Source organism: Zalophus californianus, chromosome 2 (assembly GCF_009762305.2).
Source record: "Zalophus californianus isolate mZalCal1 chromosome 2, mZalCal1.pri.v2, whole genome shotgun sequence".
In the NCBI taxonomy this organism is placed as follows: Eukaryota; Metazoa; Chordata; class Mammalia; order Carnivora; family Otariidae; genus Zalophus; species Zalophus californianus.
The window spans coordinates 123,278,133-123,295,953 of NC_045596.1; the positions used below are offsets into that span (position 1 = coordinate 123,278,133).

Genomic DNA, 17,821 nt, shown 5'->3' on the forward strand with positions numbered 1-17,821 from the left:
TTTGTTTCTCATTCTTTAAACATAAACCCTTAACATTTTTACAAAAAGTTCTTAATTAGAGGCACAGCAAAAAAGAAATAAGTCCAAAAAGATTAAAGGTTAAAAATTATACCTACAATGAAAGATACCTGTATCTTCTATTCCTTTAGGAGAAATAGCTAGGACCCGATATTAATCTTTAAAACAACTACTATCTAAAAATCCTGTTTGCAACACTAGTAATAGATATCCATTACTTTCAGATGAAAAGAATAACCTAGAAGACTAGGAGAATAAATAAGAAACTTGTGATAGAAATGGAGTCTACTTTTCCTCAGTGCTATTAAGGGTGTCAGCAAACATAAAGCTAGGCTGAGTAGTCTTAATTATTCATTAAACCACAGTCAGTAGACATGTAGGTGCTATTTCGGAGACATTTATTACTTAGGATGGAGTTTCTCTAATTGCTAATCACAGCCCACTGGGTCATGTTTAACATTATATACTGAAAATCTAGAAAGTACCAGAGTAGGATGTTACAAATAGCAAGAATAAATATTTTCTCAAATTCTTTGCTTCATATATTTATGCACACATTCACATTTATGTACTGGTTCACAGTAATCAGATGCAAAGTCTTTATTCTGTCCACTCTTAGAAACATTTCTATTGAAGGTAAAGCAGGGTAGTATAATACTAGAGGCAATGAGAATAGGCAATGTAGAGAGAAGGTGCATCTTATTTTCTTTGTGTATTACTTAAAAAGAGTGCACAGTATCTACAAGGCACAAGAATCTTCCTTATTAATCTCTCTGTTGCAAGTCTTTAAAAATTGGGCCAATTATTATATATTTCTTACTGTGCATCCAGATCAAAACTTTAAAAAATACTGGTTTAGGTTTAGCACTTTCTTGAATTTACCAGTTTAATTTTCTTTGCCAAAGCAGACCAAGAAAAATGCTGCCTTAGAGATTTTACTTCATCCCTAACTTTTACTCTCTTAACAAATTCAGCTGATAGCTTAAATTCAAGTTTGCATTCTCAAAACACAAAAACCCAAGGAGTTTCAGAAGTACAGTATTTAAAAGAAGCAAGCTTGGAATTTACAGGTAACCATAAACCCTCTGTCTTTAGTAGAAGCCCCAACTTTCTGATGTATCCCAATTAAGAAGTTTAGACTTAAAAAAAAGCCAAAATGCCTTAAAAATTAAAAGTTCTGCTTTACTTACTGGCACAGGACAATGAAGATGGGACTCAAATCCCTTATCTTTATAGCTTTAGAGTGTAGACTAAAGTATCAAGCAAAATTGAAACCATTTTATGTATAACCAAGCAATAAAAACAAACTTTGCTAACTTGAAAAATTAATGACAGCCTTTTTTGGAAAGGAAGTCTGCAGCAATATCTTTGTAATAATGCTCCCCTTTAGAATCTTTTAAATATACTTTATTAATTTAAAAAAATATTTGACCATTACAAGGAATTAAATCTTCACACATATCCCCATTTTATGATTACAACCCCACTACTAATTCAGACCAGAACTGTATACTTGCTGCTCTACCTGGACAGTTTTTCATTAGAAAACTGCTCTTCACTGCTTTACTGTGATGCTGACATTGCTTTTGTGGTGCTGCACATTTAGTACTAATTCTTCTCCCATTTCCACCTGGATGGGATTATCTAAAACAACTGCAGCTTGTTTCCAGTGGGAGGCTTCACTTGAAGTATCCAACCTAATCTCGTCATCAAGGTACATATGATACCAAAAGGGAATGGCAGTCACTTGTCCAGATTTACAAATGTGTACCTATGAAAATTAAGAAATCATGAAAATTTCATCAGAGTAAATAGAGTGGACTTGGATAAGTCTGTCTTTTTAGTCAATTTTAGCTCCAAATTTTATAAACTTTAATCACCCAATTCAAATTAATACCAATCTATTGTATTCACTAGTATTTACCCAAGCTCACTTTTGGATATTGTTTAGAAAAAAAATAACATTTAAATTGTAAAAAAAAAAAAGTGGCTACTACTCTTTTGTGTACATGAAGTATTGCCCAGCTTAAGATAATTCTGAATATGACAAGAATAATCATTTTGTATTACCTTTACTTCTCTGTTAGAGGTGTTCAAATATGGAGTCATTAAATCTAGTCTTAAGAGTTCCACTGGCTTGCTTAAAGGTATACACGGCAATGAGGATAGATCCAAAAATACTCGTATAGGTACCTAGAGAAAGTACAAATTTTTCACTTTTACTCAATTCTTTTTGTGGCCAAGTGCCCTCAAGTATTTACTTCATACTTGCATCAGTATGATATAATGCTTTTTATATCTAATATCTCATTTAATTCCCTTATCAACCTTAAGGCATAAGCAGTTTCATGATTCCAGTTTTATAAGAAGGATGAACAAACCAAGGTTTAGGCAGGTTAAATAATTTGATATGGTTTCAATTATCTACAGATCCTTTGCTTGGATGAACGCAAATTAAATTTTTACTTAAGCCAAACAGCTCCAAAAATTTTAAACCCAGGTTGTGCTTATGTGTGAAAGACGAACTAATAAGCAAATAGTACAACATTAAATTATGGTATTGTTTGAGAAAATATGCCAAATTCAAGCAAATAATAGTGGATTTTATTTGGAAAATAACGTTTATTTCTAGAAAGCAATGGTTCTCAACTTTAACTGCAAGTTAAAATCAGCTAAAGAGCTTTTTAAAAGCCCCAACTGCTCAGGCCACACCTCAGATAGATACGGTAGTTTTGAAAGTTCAGTCAAGGTTGAGAGCCACTGCTATAATGTGTTCCATCAATTTTAATATCAATGAAAGGTTCCTACTAGTAACTTTTAGCCTCTTCATTTGAAATAAAAAGGAAACTTGTTTTCAAAGCACCCTCTTGCCTTTGAGTAAAATATTAAGAGAGCAACTGTGCATGGTGAAACAGTGGACACAGATCTACCAACCTCTCCTTGGGCATCCTTGAAGGCATCCAACCTTCTCTGCCATGACAACACAGCAGTTCCATGCCATTTCCAGGACTCATTGCCCTTTATCCTCGTTTATATCAGTCACCAGAAGAAGCTCTAGATTCCTGCTACCTCTTATCACATGCCTTCTAATCCCTCATAGTCTGTCCTCACTCCTGTTTCTCAACCTAGCCTCCCGATCACTCCTGGCATCTGTGCTAATTCTTAACATTTCCCATCTAGAACTCATCATTTCATGAATTCTCTAGAGTTCAGTTCTTTCTATATACCCCCAAGGTGATTTCACTCAGGCTTTAAATATCATCTACCAAATTTAAGCACCAAATTTTATCTCTAGCCTCAATCTTCCTCTGAATTCTTATCCTACTGTTCAATGATCCCGCAAACACATAAACAAAACCTGATCTTCCTGCTATTTTCCCCATTTCAGTAGATGGTAACTATCCTTCCAGGTGCTCTCGTACCCCACATCCAATATACCACAACCTACCTTCAAATATCTCTACAATTGGAACACCTGGCACCACCTCCACACTGCTACCACTCTAAGTCACTACCACCTCTCACCTGAATTACTGCAGTAATGCCTTTGCCTGCCTCTCACAAGTGGTTTACTTCTTTCAAAACAACAAGATATACCGTGTCGTTCCTCTGTTCAACACCCTCCAGGTGTCTTCCACCTCTTTCAGAGTCGAAGTCTTTATAGAACCAAAAGGCTCTACAAGATCTAGCTCCTAATACTTGTCTGACTGCATCTTTCATCTGACCTGCTGTTACTGAACAACTCCAGTCATGCTCCTCCCTCAGGCCATTGCACTTTTTGCTCCTTTGACTTGTTTATGGCTTGCTTCCTTATTTCTTCAGTTCCCTACCTAAATATCACTTATCCATGAGTCCTTTCCCTAGTTATCATTTATATAAAATAGTGTATCACTTACCCCCATTCCCTCTCTTAACTGCTTTATGTCCATAGCACTTGTAACCATCATCATTCTAATCTTTTTGTTTATTATCTCTCTCTTGTTTGTCAATTTGAATCCTAGCTCCAGGAGTGCAGGAACTTATCTCAGATTCGCAGCTATATTCCCAAAACCTAAAGTAAAGTAGCATATATATGGCAGACATTTGTTGAAAGAATACATTTCTGTTGTTTTCTGTACAGTAGTCCGTTTATCTGTGATTTCACTTTCCATGGTTTGTTACCAGCAGTCAACCAAGGTCCGGAAGCAGAGGATCCTCCTCCTGACAAACTGTCAAGTCAACAGTAACCTAACACCTGTATCATTCCTGTCACATAATCTCACTAGGTAGGCATTTTATCATCTCATCTCATCACAAGAAGGGTGAATATGGTACAATAAGCTATTATGAAAGAGAGACCACATCCACATAAGTTTTATTACAGTAAATTATTCTATCTTTAGTTATTATTATCTCTTACTCTACCTTATAAACTAAACTTCATCATAGGTGTATGTTTAGGGAAAAACAGTATAGATCGGTTCAGTACTATCGGTGGTTTTCATTGTGGGTCTTGAAAAGTATCCCCCATAGATAAGGGAGGACTACTGTATAGTTTATTTTACCACCTCTCATTTTGATTCATTGGTTCACTCAGCTGTCTGTGTAACAGATAATATTAGAAAAGAAGAGACAATATCATCTAAGAAAATGGGTAGGTGGACCAGAAAATGTAAAACTACCAGGCCAATTGCCTCTTGGGATGAGTAGTCACAGGCTGAAGTGAGACCAAAGTCTGCATATTCAGCTGTAGGAGTACCGGCACAGAGAGGGCAGAAAGCTGGACTTAACCAAGGTAGGATCTTCCCAGGCCAGTAGAAAAACTGAAGAGAAGGGATATATGAAAAGTACATGGACCATGGAATACAAACTATTAAGGAAGGAGGATATAAAACAGGAAATACAGTGAAAAGATGGAGGGATCAAAATACCATAGATTCTGATGGAATCAAACAATTGTTGACACCAACATCAAGAGGGAATAAGCTAGAAAGGAGATGGTGGTATTTTTGAACCACACAAACAACGAAAACTTCTGTCTTTTTTTTTTAGTTGATTTATTTTTTAGTAACCTCTATACCCAACATGTAGACTCTGAAATTAAGAGTCACGCACTCCTCCAACTGAAACAGCCAGGTGCCCCTAAACTTCTGTCTTCTGATAAGTGTATTCTCCTTATTAAACTCTCCAAAAATCTGAGATCAAACAAACTCTAAGATCTCATTTAGCCAGCCCTGGAAAAAAAGCATTTTCTCAACAAACTTATATTTGTTGATCAAGTACTGTTCATGGATCTCACTGCATATTCAAAGGCTTACTATGCATAGCCATTAGATAAAAGTTTGAGATATCACTTCTTTAAATCTGCACACAAATCCTACTTCCCAAAATTCTGCTTTCGCTTACACATCAGTATTCCACCTACTTCCTACCTGTCTTCAACCCCAAACCTCTTCCCCTAGACACTTCATCCACTCACACAATTTTAACTTACAAATTTGTATTCTCCTGCTAATGCCTTTGCCAGTACTAAATCTTGAGTCCTTGTTTAACCCCTTTTGCCTTGAGCTCCAGTTTCCTAGGCTCCTGCATTCCTACTCAGAGCAGTCTGACTATCTAGACATCAGCTGCTTACAATAACCTATCGCCTGCTAGCCTGAGGTTTAAATGTAATTAAGGGTTCAAGTTTAGAATGCAGGTCTTCTTCTGGCTGCTTCTGTTTTAGACAAGAAGCACCCTTTTTCCTAAGACTAAACCTAGGACCCTATTTTTCACTTGTAACAATTGGCTCAGAGGAATATCTATAGACTTTTGTCAGTAGGAACAACAGAATTCCTTGGCTATTCTAATCTCTGGATTCATTTGCACTCATAAATTCCTTTGCTCTAAGAAACTGATTACCATCCTAATCCAGCTAAACACAGTGACTCGATAAAACTACAGAGAAAGATAAGGTAGATGGTGGGTAAGAGCCACCCGGCTGAACTTCTAAACACTTACCTGAAATTGATTAATAAAAGGTGCTATATTTAATCCAAGAGTGCGTTCTGTTCCTTGAACAGCACTCTCTTCTACCAGTGTCTGTGATTCCACAAGCAACCCAAACATCAGCACATACTGAGGAAAGATCTTGCCTCCAGATTGTAGCAAACACCTAGAGAAGGAAAAATGTTTTAAAAAGCATCTTGATTCCCTACGTTTTATAAATACCAGTAACTAAATCATAATTAATCGGTGAGCTACAGATTGTACATAATCTAATAGACTATGTTATTGGCTGGTAGTTCAGAGTGGTAAACCACTGGAAATAATTTCCCAACAAGTCAAGGTGGCCCCTGATCCACGAAAGAGAAAAATAACCAGTTGGCTGGGTGGATATGTCTTTAGATTTAGGAAGAGTCATCAATGGCTATTAAAACTAGTGAGTGAAAGTTTTGTTAGGAAAAGATTACAAAGTCTCAAAGTATTGCCCCCCTCCCAATGACATACTCATTACAAAGGGAAACAGAGCAATTTATTGTGGAAAAACCTTGTGGATACAACTTAAACCAACTGATCTAAATTAACACAATAATGGGATAAAGCAATACTATGCGCCTCCTAATGTGACGCTTACTTCTGTAATGTTCATCTCTAAAATGGATAATCCAAATCTGATTAAAAACAAAACAAAACATGAGGAACATTCTACAAAATAAATGGCCTACACTCTTCAAAACTTAATGTATGAAAAACTCAGGAACTGCTCCAGAATTAAGGAGACTAAAGAGAAAGGACAACTAAATGCAATGTGCGATCCTCAACTGGATTCTGAACCAGAAACAAAAAAAGTTATAATGGATATTATGGCAACAAAGAGTGAAATCTGAATAAGACAGTACACTAGATAAAGGTATTGTGGCCATTCTTCCTGATTTTGACAACTGTATGATGGTTATGTAAATGAATATCCTTGTTCTTAGAAATATACACCAAAATATTTAGGGATTAAAAGAACATGATATCTGGAACTTACTCTAAATAGTCCAGAGAGAATAATAAAGCAAATGTGGCAAAATATAACAATTTGTGCATCTGGGTATAAGGTATATGTTAAAAGATCTTTTTTGTTGTTGTTGTTAAAAGTTCTTTGTACTATTTTTTAACTTCTCTGTAAGCCTGATATTATTTCAAAATAAAAAGTTAAACACTGAAAGAAAATCTAATTAAAAATCCAAATGTTCTAGTAAAGAATGTGAGGAAGAGTGTGAGTAAAGAGTTAACAAAACCCATTCTCCTCCTCCAACTGGTCTTGGGTTCACCTTTTGTTTCCCTGGAAATCCCATTAAGGTGGAATGTCAGCTGTCTTAGTGTGATCAGCAACACTGCTTGGGATAAAGATTTTTTTAAATTGCCTCTCAATATAAGGTAGAGCACATTTAGACTGAAAGAACTATGAAAAAAGCACCCGATGGGAAGCTGTATCATCTTTGGGCTTCCCTGAGGGTGGTGTATCTTGTAACCAAGTGTTCCTATTGCTACACCCATGGAAGGTATTAGTTCCTATGTGAAATTTAAGGCTCTTAAGCCAAGACAGCACCCATGTTCACCTATACAGTCTTATTTCCTCACACCTCAGCTGTGAGAAGCATGAGGGGGTGAGTGGGTCACTTACTACCATCAAATGAAGCAGATTTGGAGGTTACTTTAAAGGACTTTAAACCAAGTCATTATTTTCATTTGCCACATTTACAATCACACATTAAATCCCTCATTTTTACTGAATATTCTAAGCTGGTTTCCACCTGAACTTCTAGGACAGGCTATTTATAGACATTTATAGATATAGATATATATAGACATATATTTATAAATATATAGCTATTTATAGAAGTGGACTTCATATTATCATATGTATCTTAACAGTAAATTTTTCCTCTTAAATACATAGAGGTAGTAAGGATCTATTTATAATAACACAAAGCTAAGGTTTGGTTTGCCAAGACATTTGTGTAATCTAAAAAAAAATACTTCCTACAAGTTACTTAAATTTTATGCTATGTAGTTTCCCTGAATAGGTCATTAAAATCTTGACAAATTATAAAACACCCATTCCTCAAAACCACTTTGGCACTTCTCTTAAATTAGTTTCAAATCATTAATTCTTCTGGCTTTTACTAAACTGATTCTCTTAACCATTTAAAAATACTGTATCTAAAACCAGAATGACAAACTATAATAAGACATGACAACTAAATGCAATGCAGGACCCTTGATTAGAACCTAGATTGGGGAGAAAAAAGGAATATAGGATATTACTGGGACAGCAGGGGAAATTTTAATATAGACTATATATTAAATAATAGTATTTTATCAATGCTGTTTCCTGATTGTGATTTTACTGTGATACGCAGGGGGGGAAAAGCCTTTGTTCTAAGGAGACACACTAAATGTTAAAGTAAAAGTGAAGGTTATAAAGACAAAACAACAGTCTTGTATTCACTGTTACTATTCTTGCAATTTTTAAGTTTGAAATTTTGAAATATTTCAAAATAAAAAGTTGATGGAAAAGTTTACAATAAGACTGTTCTTTTTTAAGATCTTTTTTTTTCTTATTTATTTGAGAGAGAGCGCGTACAAGCAGGGGAGAGGGGCAGAGGGAGAGAGAGAAGCAGGCTCCCCACTGAGCAGGGAGCCGGATGCAGGGCTCGATCCCAGGACCCCTGGATCATGATCTGAGCTGAAGGCAGATGCCCAACTGAATGAGCCCCTAAACAAACTATTCTTCTAACAGCTCTCCCTAAAGATTAACTAGCTAATCAGAAGCCATGTCATAATCAGGTTATCTGAAGAACATAAAATCATCAAGGAAAGCTGGAGATGATTCCTAAATATAATGGCATTAGACTGATTGAGACGTCATGATCCTAAACCAGGATAGTCTCTTTTCAGTAAATATAAGTGCATGATTATTTATGTTGTAATAAGTCCTATATATTACAGATCAGCCTTAAAAAGGGCTCCATCCTGACCCCAATGCTTTGCTTATTTTCATTACTGCTTTCCTATCAACTTCTGGTATTTTAGGTAAATTCTAGTAGAAATTAATCTCTACAATTAGTAATATTACACAGCTCTTAACAAAATTCTCATCTATATCTTTAGCAAACCAGATAAAAATTTATCTTCCAAAAAACTGGAGAAACCTGTTTTCCTCAAATGGATCAGGTTTAATTCTGAAAATTCCTGTTACTAAATTTTTCTGAAGTTACCTGCTAATTGTGATCCGCTTAAATGGAACCAGATCTAATTTTTCTTTCAAGAGCACAAGATCTCAAATGACATAGTAGCCGCAGAGCTTTATGCTGCTTGACTAATTCCCTCCACCCCCAGATAACCACAAGAGGGTACTGTACTATGAAATTTGCAAGCTGAAAAAGCACACAGGTTAAAAGTCAACCTTCTAACCATAAAAATCTATAGGAAAGGGGAAGGGAGGACAATACATCAAATCATTTCAGAAAATTAGACTAAACAAAGTATCAATATTTTATCTGCTGAACCTTAAAAAGTCAGAAAAGGCTGAATCAAGTACTATGACCATACCAGAGATAAATACTACACAAAGGCAGTATATGAAAATTATTTTAAAAGGCCATGGTCCTACTATTTTAATCTAAAATCTTGTACAAATCCTTAACTCAATATTACTGTCACTAACAGGAATGCTTCTTAGTTATGTTTAGATAAAACAGTAATGCCTTGCAACTCTGCTTAGCTTTACTGACATTGTTTTGTCACTTATACCACTGGAGCTGCCAGACTCCTCAATGGAATCCTCTGCACAGCCAAATAATACTTCTGAACCATCTGTGCTTTTAGGAGTGAAAAAATACGTCCCAACTCAAAAGTCTAACCATAAATGGCAAAAATTCTGAAGAGAAGAAATTCTTCAGTTTCCTTGTGACCCAACACAAGATGTTTTTAAATGGGTTTAAATTAAAAAAAAAAAAAAAGTACCAAGCATTTAAACTTTCTCCTGTATTTTTAGTATGACTAAACATTTTAAAACAACAACTACAAAAGTAATTAGAAAGTACTTAAGTCTGTGAAATGACTCATTTTCCCTTGCTTTTGGAGAGGGGGGTGCTGGGAGGAGTTCCAGTGAGAGAGATGCCCTTATCCCAGATATAATCTATTCTCCCAATCACTAATTTCACCCTTTCACCAGTCATGAGACCTCCCCTCTGTTAGAGGCAAAGAGGAGGCCTGTGTGAGAGCATCTGCATACCTCTATCCCCAGAATTGAGATAAGCCTATCCATCCAGGTAAGGAGGCTGTACAACAGCTTGGGCTAAAGGAAAGAACCACTGGTTCCCCACTGTTACTCAGGAGGGATTTGGAGGGGAGGAAAGAATACTGGGTTAAAACAATGATTACGGGAGCTACTAGCATTTAGTGCCCAGAGATGCCAAACATCCTGCAATCCATAGGACAATCCTATATAAGAACTGTAAAAAACAAACAAACAAAAACAAAAAACAAAACAAAGAAAACTGTCCCAAACTGCCAATAGGATTCCTCCCCCTACCAATAAACACAGGGAAGAGGAGTTGGTAGCTTTACATAAGTTGTTTCCCACTATAATAACTAATCCTTCACACAGAACACATTGTCTGCTAAATTGTTTTTATAACCAAAAATGCTTTTTAAAAATCCTTTAAAAGTTCCATGTAAATAAAATGTGACTGACTGAAAGCTTTTCCACTAAGATCAGGAACAAAACAAGGACACCCACTTTCACTACCTCCATTCAACATAGTCACTGGAAGTTCTAAATGAAGCAATCAAGCAAGAAAAATAAAGGGCATCAAAACTAGAAATGAAGAAGTAAAATTATCTCTGTTCACAGACAACATCATCATATATTTAGAAGCCCTAAAGATTCCACACAAAAATGTTACAACTAATAAATTCAGCAAAGTTTCAGGATATAAAGTCAACACACAGATTAGTTGTATTTTTATAATTAACATGAACAACCCAAAAAGGAAATTAAGAAAACAATCCCACTTACAAAAGCATCAAAAATAATAAAATACTTAGGAATAAAGTTAACCAAACAGGTTAAAGATTTGTAAACTGAAAACTACAAACACTGCTGGAAAGACACAAATAGGGGCAACTGCATGACTCAGGGTCCTGGGATCTGCTTGTCCCTCTCCCTCTGCACCCCCTATTCCCCCTCCCCGCTCCTGCGCATGCATGCACTCTCTCTCTCACATAGATAAGTAAAATCTTTTTTAAAAAAAGATACAAATAAACCAAAAGACATCCCACATTCATGGACTGGAAGGAAATATTGTTAAAATGTAAATACTACCCAAAGTGAGCTATACAGATTTAATGCAATCCCTATGAAATCCCAAGAGCATTTTTTTTAAAAGATTTTATTTATTTATTTGACAGAGAGACAAGCAGAGGGAGTGGGAGGGAGAAGCAGGCTTCCCACTGAGCAGAGAGCCTGATGCGGGGCTCAATGGGGCTCAATCCCAGGACCCGGGGATCATGACCATGACCTGAGCCGAAGGCAGACACTTAACGACTGAGCCACCCAGGCACCTCCAACAGCATTTTTTTTTTACCAAAATAGAAAACCCCCCATCCTAAAATTCATACGGAATTTTAAGGGATCCAGAATAGCCAAAACAATCTTGAAAAAAAAAAAAAAAGTTGGAGGTTTTACACTTCCCAATTTCAAAACGTATTACAAAGTACAGGGAAAATAACCATATAAGCAAAATGGTGAATAGGAAGCCTCCGACTCACCTCTCCCCAGAGACACTTACTTAATAAAAACACACAGACTCAACTATTTCTGGGAGATACCCAGAAACCAGTTAAGAGGTTCCTGTACCCCAGGCCAGTGCACAGCCAGAAAGAACTGCATGGAAGACGGTAGGAAAATGTATCGCATTTACTTGCCATAATCTCTTCCCCAGCCACCCACAGCACAGTACAATCAAGAGAGAACTCCCAATTCCCAATTTATTTGTTGGGGAGAAAAAGAGAAGAATGGAATGTACATCATAACATTCTGACTTTTGGGGGGGGTGGGCTGCCCAAGGGACTGGTTTCTCTCTTGCATGAACCTAAGCAGTGACAAAAAAACGGGAGCCAGGTTGGGGACCTTTGATAGATAAAGGAGATCACTTGGCTTGGTTAAGGAGCGCAGAATGTGCAGTACCACAGACAGACATCAGGGTGAGCTCTAGTACCATGACTTGCCATAGCACCAAGGAAGCTGTAGTACTTCAGTCAGAATTACCATATGACTCAATTGCACCCCTAGATATACATCAAAAGAACTGAAAGCAGAATCTCAGAGAGATGTATACACACTCATTTTCACTGCAGCATTATTCACAGTAGCTAAAAGGTAGAATAACTCAAATGTCCAACAACAGATGAATGGCTAATGAAACTGGCATATTTATACAGTGAAATATTATGCAGTTTAAAAAAGAAGGAAATCCTGTTACATGTTACAACATGGATGAACCTCAAGGACATTATGATAAATGAAATATATCAGTCACATAAGACAAATACCATATGATTCTACATATGAAGTATCTAAAGTACTCAAAAAAATAGAAACAGAAATTGGAAAGGTGGTTGCCAAGGACCTGGGGGCAAGGGGAATTAGTGTTTTGTGGTTATAGAGTTTTAGTTTTGCAAGATGAAAAAGTTCTAGTGATCTGCTGTACAACAATGTGAATACACCTTAGTACTACTAAACTGTATGTTTAAAACGGTTAAGATGAAGAATGCCCGGGTGGCTCAGTCAGTTAAGCATCTGCCTTTGGCTCAGGTCATGATCCTGGGGTCCTAGGATTGAGCCCCCTGTGTCTGGTTCCCTGCTCAGTGGGGAGTCTGCTTCCCCCTCTCCCTCTGCAACCCCCCCCACCCTGCTCTCTCTGTTGAAGAAATAAAATCTTTAAAAAAATGGTTAAGATGATAAATTTAATGTTTTTTACCACAACAAAAAAAGAATTAGTTGCTTAAAAACACATTTATTATAAAGCTACAGTAATCAAAATAGGATGGTAATGGCATAAAGACTAGACATGAACATCAGTGATAATAGAACTAAAGACCTCAGAAATAAACCTTAACATATATGGTAAAATGGTTTTTCCCAAGGGTGTCAAGACTGTTCAATGTGGAATGGATGTCTTTTCTACTAACAGTTGTTGGGAAAACTGGGTATCGATAGTCAAAAGACTGAAGCTGGGCTCTAACTGAATGCCATATACAAAAATTAAATCAAAATGGTTCAAAGACCTAAATTTAAGACCTAAAACTATAAACATTCTTAAAAGAGAACATATGAGAATAGCTTTAGGCCATAGCATCTGACAATGATTTCTTGGAGATGACACCAAAAACAGGCAATAAAAGTAAAACAAACAAACAAAAAAATTGGACTGTATAAAAAAATTTAAATTTCTGCATATGAAAAGATATTATCAATAAAGTAAAAAGGCAACCAACACACAGAATGGGAGGAAATATCTGTCAGTGATGTGACAAGGGATTAATATCCAGATACATACAGAATTCCTAAAAACTCAATAAAAAAAAACTGACTCAAAAACTGTCAAAGAACTTGAAGAGACATTTTTCCAAAGAAGAAATACAAATGGCCAGTAGGCACTCAGATCTGAACAGCACAACTAAAGGACCTTGAAACTTAGTCAAATTTGCTTTCAATATTAAATATTAGGGTCAAGTTTGCCTCCAGCAATCAACACTGAAGGGAAAATACCTTGGGGAGAGAACTGTATTATAAAATAAAGATTTTAAGACCTAAGAGGACTGGGGCTTGTTTATAAGAAGCACTTTGCTCTCCCAATATACCATCAAATGTGTACCACATGTTTCTTAAAGGTATTTTTTTTAAGATTTTATTTATTTGAGAGACAGAGTGACAGAGATAGTGAGAGAAAGCATGAGCAGGGAGAAGAGGAAGAAACAGGCTCCCCGCTGAGCAGGGAGCGTGATGTAGGGCTCAATCCTAGGACCCCAAGATCATGATCCAAGCCAAAGGCAGATGCTTAACTGACTGAGCCACCCAGGTGCCCATTAAAGGCATTTCTTTTATCATAAAGATGAGATTTTATTTTTCCTTATTTACAGAATATCTTATCGTTCTTATAAATCTTTACTTAATTCTCTATATTATATAGAGGCAGTCCAATCCCAAAGCAGGCTCTCTTCTTCACAATACAGAGAAGGCGTTCCTTTATATGAAAAAAATGAGTAATGACATGCAAAGAGAAAGGGATAAAGTCACATATTGTGAAAAGGAACACACGTAATCATGATTCATTTGTACAGCTATGCCATTAAAGAACTAAAAGAATTGACATGAATTTAAGCTCAAAAACCAAAAGTTGTATTTTGTGTTTTACCTGGATATTGCTGCTTTTTCCATTATTTCCTGCTGAATGAGCCCAGACGGCTCAATGACATCCAATATAATTATACTCCACAACTTGTCTGATTTTGGCCTTTGCAACACAGCAGATTCATCTTCCACATGTCTCAACCAAAACTCCAGTGTTTCTTTAGGAAAGTGATTGGCTTCAGATATGAGGTCCAGAGTGATACGATGCTGGTCTTTCTCCACAGAACTGTAAGGTTTAACCTGCCCAAGTGTGCCAGCAATTATGGGCAGAATAGAGAAGCCTTCAGACACATCTAACACATAGAAAGGTTCAGGGATGCTCTCTTCAGAATTACTCTCTTCACTTCCGCAGCTCATCTCATTCTGACACTGAGTGTCCATGGCCTGACACAGTTTCTCTGGAGTCAACGAAGACAACACTTTTCTCATTGCCATTTTAAAGCCTTCATGATAGAGGCTGTTATTAAGCAAAGCAATTTCTGTGGATTCCAATATACATGTCTGCTCCACAGCATCTGGTTTACTGGTCTGAAGGTTAGCCAGGGCACTACAGAGTTCAGCCTCACTTCCTAAAGACAGCAAGTCTTTATCCTGGGTAAAATTTTTTCCAGCACCCACTTCACGTTCCGAACCAAAAACACTGATATTCTGGATTCTTAAGTAACAATCTTGACAAGACACTTCCATCATCACATGGTCCCCAGGTTTTATCCAATAGTCTCCATAAAATAGTAAGAAAGAAAAAAAATTGTAATTGATGAATATATTTGTAAGTCTGAGGATCATACAAACACCTCCACCCTCCCCCATTTTGAAATCACTACAGGAAAGATTGTATCTATTGATTTAAGAGAAATAAGTGGATTAATTTATTCATTTCCTACAAAACACCAGGAAAAATCCCTCCAGCTTTCTTGGCCAAAAACTTAAGTTTGAAGACAATTAACTCATGGCATGATAGAGATTCAAGAGCTCCATTACTGGACCCCAACTATTAGTACTATAGTGCTTTTAGTGCAATCAGTAGGTATCATCATCCCCATATTAAGGGGTGGGGGAAGAGCTGCAGGGGCTCTTAATCTTCTTCAGTAATGAAGCCAACAATAACAAAGATAAATCAAAGTCAGGGGTCAATACCAAACCCTCACCCTAGCTTAAAGGGACATTCTTTTCTCAAATTTCCAAAAGAACAAGGCAGCATTTAATAGAATCTTATCAGTAATATTTCTAACCGTAAGTATTTAGACATTTGCATGTTCAGGAATTTGACAATATATGGAAGGACTAAGTCCTACAATAAAGACCTATAAAGCTCTTATCCATGAACTTTCAAACTCTGTAAAACTTTAAAATATAAATGTAGGGGCATCTGGGCGCCTGGGTGGCTCAGTTGTTAAGCGTCTCTTTGGCTCGGGTCGTGATCCCAGGGTCCTGGGATCGAGCCCTGCATCGGGCTCCCTGCTCAGTAGGAAGCCTGCTTCTCCCTCTCCCACTCCCCCTGCTTGTGTTCCCTCTCTCGCTGTGTCTCTGTCAAATAAATAAATAAAATCTTTAAAAAAAAAATGTAAATGTAAAATCACAATTCCTTCTTATCAGCTTTAGAACCAGTTGAAAATACAGGTTATTCCTGTGATTACACATTTAAAATGTCCTTCCCCTAAGAAGGATTAAAAAAAAAAGGCCCATATGTCTAAGTAACTATAAGAAAGTTTGAATAAACAAAAATAACACAAAAGATGTTCAACATCACTCATCATCAGGGAAATGCAAATCAAAACCACAATGAGCTATCACCTCACACCTGTCAGAATGGCTAAAAAAAACACAAGAAACAACAAGTGTTGGGAAAATGTGGAGAAAAAGGAACCCCTGTGCACTGTTGGGAAAACTGTGGAAAATAGTATGGAAGTTTCTGAATAATTAAAAACACAATTACCATATGACCCAGTAATTCCACTACTGGGTATTTACTCAAAGAATATGAAAACACTAATTCAAAGGGATACATGTACCCCTACATTCACAGCAGCATTATTTACAATAGCCAAGGTATAGAAGCAGCCCAAGTGTCCAATCATAGATGAACGGATAAAAAAGATTTGGTATAGAAGGGAGAGGGTAGGGGGATGAGTTAAACAGGTGATGAGGATTAAGGAGTGCACTTGTTGTGATGAGCACCAGGTGATATACGGAAGTGTTGAATCACTATATTGTACACCTGAAACTAATATTACACTGTATGTTAACTGGAACTTAAAAAAAATTTTTAAAAAGATGTGGTATATAGATATAATAGAATATTAGCCATAAAAAAGAATGAAATCTTGCCACTTGCAACAATATGGATGGATCTAGAGAGTATAATGCTAAGTGAAATAAGTCAATTAGAGACAAATACCATATTACATTCATATATGGAATTTAAGAAGCAAAATAAATGAAGAAAGAAAGAGACAAATAAAAAAACAGACTCTTAACTATAGAGAACAAACTGGTGGTTACCAAAGGGGAGGTGGTGGACAGATGGGTGAAATAGGGGAAGGGGATTAAGAGTACATTTATGATGAACACTGAGTAATATAGAGAATTAATGAATTACTACAATGATTATCTGAAACTAATATAATACCATATGGTAACTATACTGGAATTAAATTTTTTTAAATAAGATAAATAAACTCTATTAAAAAATGCCACTCACTGAGTGCCAGCTGCCATGTTGCTGATAGGCATTTTATATCCATTCTGGTTTTTTTTTTAAGATTTTATTTATTTATTTGTCAGAAAGAGCGAGAGAGAGATCACAAGCAGGGGGGAGTGGCAGGCAGAGGGAGAAGCAGACTCCCCACTGAGCATGGAGCCTGACGCGGCACCCGATCCCAGGACTCTGGGATCAGGACGTGAGCCAAAGGCAGACGCTTAACTGACTGAGCCACCCAGGTGTCCCTTATCCATTATTTCTTAAAATCCCTAGAACAATCCTGCAAGGTAGATAGCATCATCCTATTTTTGTGTATCACATAATAAAAGCTCTGAGACATAGTCAGCAAGGCCAGCCAGGGACTCAATAAGTGGCAGTGCCAGGACCTGAATCCAAGTCTACCTGACTGACTCCAAAAACACCATACTAGCCACATCACTATACTCATTCCAAGACTTAACAATCTTGCCAAATTAGATCCTTGACTAGGAAACTGCACAGAAACAGAAACTTATTACCTCCCCCCATTTAAAAAAGGTAGAATTTTTCTATGAAATATAACTTACGTGAATATATTGAAATCCATCAAATTACTGGTAAAAAATTTCTATACAAAAAATATCTTTACCATAGAACTTCCCTAGGGAAGTCCATGAATTTATAAACCCTTT

General features: G+C 36.6%; 1 protein-coding gene across 3 annotated transcripts in view; it reads right to left on the reverse strand.

The window, feature by feature from the left end:
* Positions 1–150: 150 nt before the first annotated feature.
* Positions 151–17,821, reverse strand: part of PRMT9 (protein arginine methyltransferase 9) — a 36,643-nt gene continuing 18,972 nt past the window's right edge. For all 3 annotated transcript variants that reach the window (XM_027598081.2, XM_027598082.2, XM_027598083.2), the window contains 4 exons: positions 14,454–15,168; positions 5,998–6,151; positions 2,089–2,211; positions 151–1,789 (listed from right to left, as the gene is read on the reverse strand). In XM_027598081.2, coding sequence (XP_027453882.1) covers positions 1,574–1,789; positions 2,089–2,211; positions 5,998–6,151; positions 14,454–15,168 — 1,208 coding nt within the window. In that variant the 3' untranslated portion in view covers positions 151–1,573. The remainder of the gene's footprint in view (positions 1,790–2,088; positions 2,212–5,997; positions 6,152–14,453; positions 15,169–17,821) is intronic.